Source organism: Heptranchias perlo, unplaced genomic scaffold (genome assembly GCF_035084215.1).
Source record: "Heptranchias perlo isolate sHepPer1 unplaced genomic scaffold, sHepPer1.hap1 HAP1_SCAFFOLD_347, whole genome shotgun sequence".
NCBI lineage: Eukaryota > Metazoa > Chordata > Chondrichthyes > Hexanchiformes > Hexanchidae > Heptranchias > Heptranchias perlo.
In genome coordinates this window covers 236,941-241,486 of record NW_027139359.1, presented here as the reverse complement: position 1 = coordinate 241,486, position 4,546 = coordinate 236,941, and the positions used below count along the sequence as shown (strand labels likewise).

At 41.6% G+C, this 4,546-nt stretch overlaps 1 protein-coding gene across 1 annotated transcript; it reads right to left on the bottom strand.

Annotated features, from left to right (window-relative positions):
- Positions 1-373: 373 nt before the first annotated feature.
- Positions 374-4,091, bottom strand: LOC137311516 (probable G-protein coupled receptor 139). Its single transcript, XM_067978669.1, has 2 exons — positions 4,022-4,091; positions 374-1,287 (listed from the first exon to the last, which is right to left on the bottom strand). Exons 1-2 carry the CDS (start codon positions 4,089-4,091, stop codon positions 374-376), a joined length of 984 nt encoding a protein of 327 aa, XP_067834770.1.
- Positions 4,092-4,546: the final 455 nt, after the last annotated feature.

Sequence of the window (4,546 nt, the reverse complement as noted above, 5' to 3'; positions counted from 1 at the left end):
AATTTACAAGATGAAGGGAATAGCTAGCAGTTTCAACAGATGCATGTGTTTCTGACGGGTGGATGTGTTGAAGGATATGCTCGGGAAACAGATGTTGGGTTTAGATCAGTCAAAAGGAACAGATATGTTTGTCGAGTTGATTTAATTCAGTTCTGAAAATTGTTACGTGTTTGTTGCGATCCGATAATGCCTGCCTTACACTATCGGCAAAAGTTAATATTACCCCAAGCATCTTTGATCTCATACAATATGATGTCTAATATGGGGACCAGATTGCAGCCCCCACTGCGATTGGAATTTCCTGTGTCCACATCTCAATTGAACAACTTCTGTTAGGTTCCGATCAATGTAATTGCACTTTAGTTCTGTGAAGTCATTTAAATTGTTTGATTAAATTAGTAATGAGAGTCAGAGGACTCTTTATTGCATTCTTCAATTCCTCTCTGAATTTACTCTGGGACACTGCATAAATAAACGTGTTAGTGCAAGTACTCAAAGACCTGAGCATGTACCCAAATTTTTCCATAATGGTGAAAGGGTCATTGTAATTTGTTTCTAAAAATTGCATATCTGTAAATTGCACAACTATGAAATTTATGAAAATTAGCATCCATAAAAGTATAAAACTGCCAGATATGGCGAGCAGTAAAATGATGGATTTCCTTCGGTTCTCCATCTCTGGATCATTGTGATTCTCACTATTGCTGTTTCCACGGAGACCCTTCCTCAATCTATTGGCCAGTACAATGTGCTTGATGGTCACAGCATTGAGCAGTAAAATCAACACAAATGGAACAAATGGAGTTAAAATTGTTTCTATCCACAAATATGCTACCCATATGGGTAAGGTATAGAAGCTTGATTTTACAAAGCAGGACCATGGTACATTGTCAATTATTTCCCGAGGTTTAAATATAAAGTACATTGGAATATTTTCTAATAAGCTTAAGGAACTCACCACTGTTATAACTACATACACGGTTTTTTCAGTGAAATATTTTGTTCGCAACTTTTGACAACAAATAGACATAAATCGATCAAAGGTGAAAGCGACAGTTAACCAGACAGAACAATCAATGGAAACAAAAAGCATAGCGATATTGAAACTACAAATTGGAGTGTAGTTCAGGAATGAATATGGGAAATAAGCATCTTGAAGCTCATAAAAGATCACTTCAAATATCAGGATCATTAGATCCGCCACTGCCATGGCCACCAGGTAACGGGTGATGCAATTGGAGAGGCCGCAACTTCTGCGGGAGAGAATCACAACTGTCACCAAATTAGCTGCAAAAAGGAGGAAATTGAATTACTAACTTTCCTTATATTGAGAGGAAGATCAGTTCTTTGTCTGAAAATACAGGGATTTTTTTTTCTTGCTGCTCAAATCTCTTTCTCTTTCTCCCACTCTATCCGATAAACTAAGGCATTCTGAAAAGATACGTTTCTCTATGGACATACGTCACTAACTTATTTTGTGAGTTCCTTCAAAAGATTAAAAAATTGATGGACTGAAATACGCGGGAGGATTTTTCACCCGACCAAAATTGGCCTTTTCTGACCGGTGCCCGTCATAGAATCCGCCCCATTTTCATTTCCATTGACTTTAACAGAAAGGAATTTCGGGTTGGGTGCAGAATGGGCGGTTAACTTGCTCACCTCTATTCCTCCATAAAAATCGTGGGGTAGGTTTCCAACTGTCCGTCTTGATATAAAACTGGCGTTGCGTATCCGTTAGCCCACCTATGGCAGGCGGCCGAAACCCAATGCCAGTTTTAAGCCAAGCATCAGGCTTAAAATGTACCCCAGTGTATCCTCATTACAAATATCCCCAATAATCATGTAACGTAGGTTTCAGTGTGATAACACGATTCCGACTGGAATATTCCATCTTTTGGTTTTCTGGAAGCAGATGAAATCTATTACCAGGTGATCTTCCCGTGCTCTTCATCAGCAAATAACCAGCAAAGTAAGATTTTTCAGCGACACATTGTTACAAGTGAACAACATAACAGCAAACACTTCATTTTGGATTGTGCCCCGGCAAAGTAACACCGGAAATGCTTAGATCAAAGCAACCAGTTAAATGGCCGGAGTTACCACGGGTCTGAGCATGGGCAGAATGAATTTTGGATATATATCAGAAATGTTTCTGGTAAAGGTTTGTCTTTCATTTGTTCCAGTTGCGATGGAAAATCATTGACCTGAAACGTTAACTCTGTTTCTTTCTCCACAGACGCTGCCTGACCTGCTGAGTGTTTCCAGCATTTTTCTGTTTTTATTCCTGTGGTAACTTCACCCGGTTGCACCGTTATTCCCGGATTTCCAGGTGGTAGCGCGAAATCGGGAGAAGAACCAGCGGAAATTCTAATGCTCTCACTCTATTTCTACCATGCAAAGGAAACTTGGGACAGATTGTAATCTCAATCACCTGGACATTAAACATCGCCCGATTCTGTGGGGGAGAAATCTTGGGCAGTAGCCTGAAATGGGCGGTGTTTCATGGTACGGGTGTTATGCACTCTCAGTGAAGCTGAATTTCAGACAGGGAGTAGAACGGGAAGCAGACATCAGACCGCCCGTTTCCCGCTACCGCCTGAGACCAATTTCTACCCCTATATAAAAATGAAAATCTGACGGTCAACCCGCCGGATTTTCCTTCCATTGAAAGTAATGGAAGACAATCTGCTGTTTTTTTAAGGAAGTGTCATCCTCCCCGGAGGAATTTCCTTTTTTTGTGTTTGACCCAAGTGATGCCGAACACCCCGGATGTAAAGACTAAAATCTATCCCATATTTACCAGAGAAATCACCAAGTACAACAACTTGGATTTAGAATTACAACAGCACAGCAATAGTTGGACTCGCTTTAGCATCACTTGTTTCACTTTGCTTTGCGGGCTCACAACACTAACTGGCTGCAGCTTAATACAACATACTAAATCGCACAGTTTCAGAATCGTGCCCTTCAGGATTACACTATACGCACAACATTTCCGACTAGTTGCCAGCGGTCAATGACCTCGCCCGGCACCAACACATAACCCCCACTGTTTCCCATATCCAGCAGCTGTGACAAAAACTGCTTCAGTCGCAACTCGGATAATTAGTGACCACCTGGGTGAAATTGGTATCGCAGAGTCGCGTCAAACTGGTGATTGCAAATCGGCAGCCCATTTTACCCAAATTTACTTTCCATTGAAACCCTGCCCACCATCTATTCCTCTCTCCGCTCCACCAGGGTGTGTCAGATGTAAGGGGTGAAATTGCTCTTTTTCAGTAGCGCGAAACGAGCACATAACGAATCGACAGCCCGCTTGAAACTGCGCCCGATTTTCGCTTCCACTGTCTTCAATGGAAAGGACCATCAGACTGGGTGTAAAATGAGCTGCTCGATCGCCCGGAGCCCGCTTCGCGCTACTGGGGAAGACCAATGTCAGCCCCTGAGGCTCGGTTTCCAGCCTTGTTTAAATGCTGCTGGCTGGCTGCAGGCGCCAGAAGAGCGGGGAATCAGCCGGCTCCGATGCTGATCTGGCCAAATGGGGACGGGATACAGCCCCAGTGGGCTCCAATACTCGAACACTGGCCCAGATTTCTTTTGTGCGCCCGGGAGGATCTCTCCTGTTTCTCCTGTGCTAACAAATATAAAAAGGGAAAATGTCCTATGCTTTTTTTGAACAGCCTCCAGCGGCCCCTTAAAAATTGTTGGTTTGTTCGCCCGATTCCATACCAATCCTTGACTCAGACACAAAACTGCAAGACCGTCTACAAAAGAGAAGATATCCCCACTAAATTGCTGAATTTAAAAAAAAGTCAGTAAATTGTGATTCTTTTCAGGTTGTTACATTAACAATATGACTAAAACTTGGATCAATTAATTTAATTGCTTTGATGCCAGTGTCTGCAAATCATACACTTCAAAATAAACAGATAAACACATAATATTATTACACCGACAGCAGGAGCAGTGATACAGTGAAGCACTGTTAAATCTAAATATTGACTGAATGTAAAAAGCTTACCAGGAACACCAATAATTGCAAGAATAGGGTAGTATATGTTTTCTATCTGTATGATTACCGGCAGTCCCATTTTCGGAGAGAAGCGGCGTTGTCTCTTAGTGTTATGGGTACACAGATCTTCTGTTTTCAAAATAAGGCCTCATTTATACCTAAGAGAAACCTCAAGTGACACACGAGCATTGCACAATGATTGACATTAGTTACAGTCAATTCAACAAACATGTTGAGCCGAGCTGCTTTGACTCCTAATGGCTCGGGATGAGGACATTTTGCAGTGTTATTGCCTGTTGAAAGAGTAAGGAGTCTAGAATAGTATTTCCATCATAGGTTCAAAAAACATTTCGACATCTCCACTCCTACAGTAATGGATAAATGAGGATTTCCACTTATAGGTTCATGCAAGGCATTTGCTAAAACAAAATCGCATGTTTGTGATAGATTAGCTTAATCTAGCTCTGAGTTACATTTTTTCTATCTTTTTAATTAGTGCTGTACATAATATCGACATAAGGAGGGTCCGTGGTG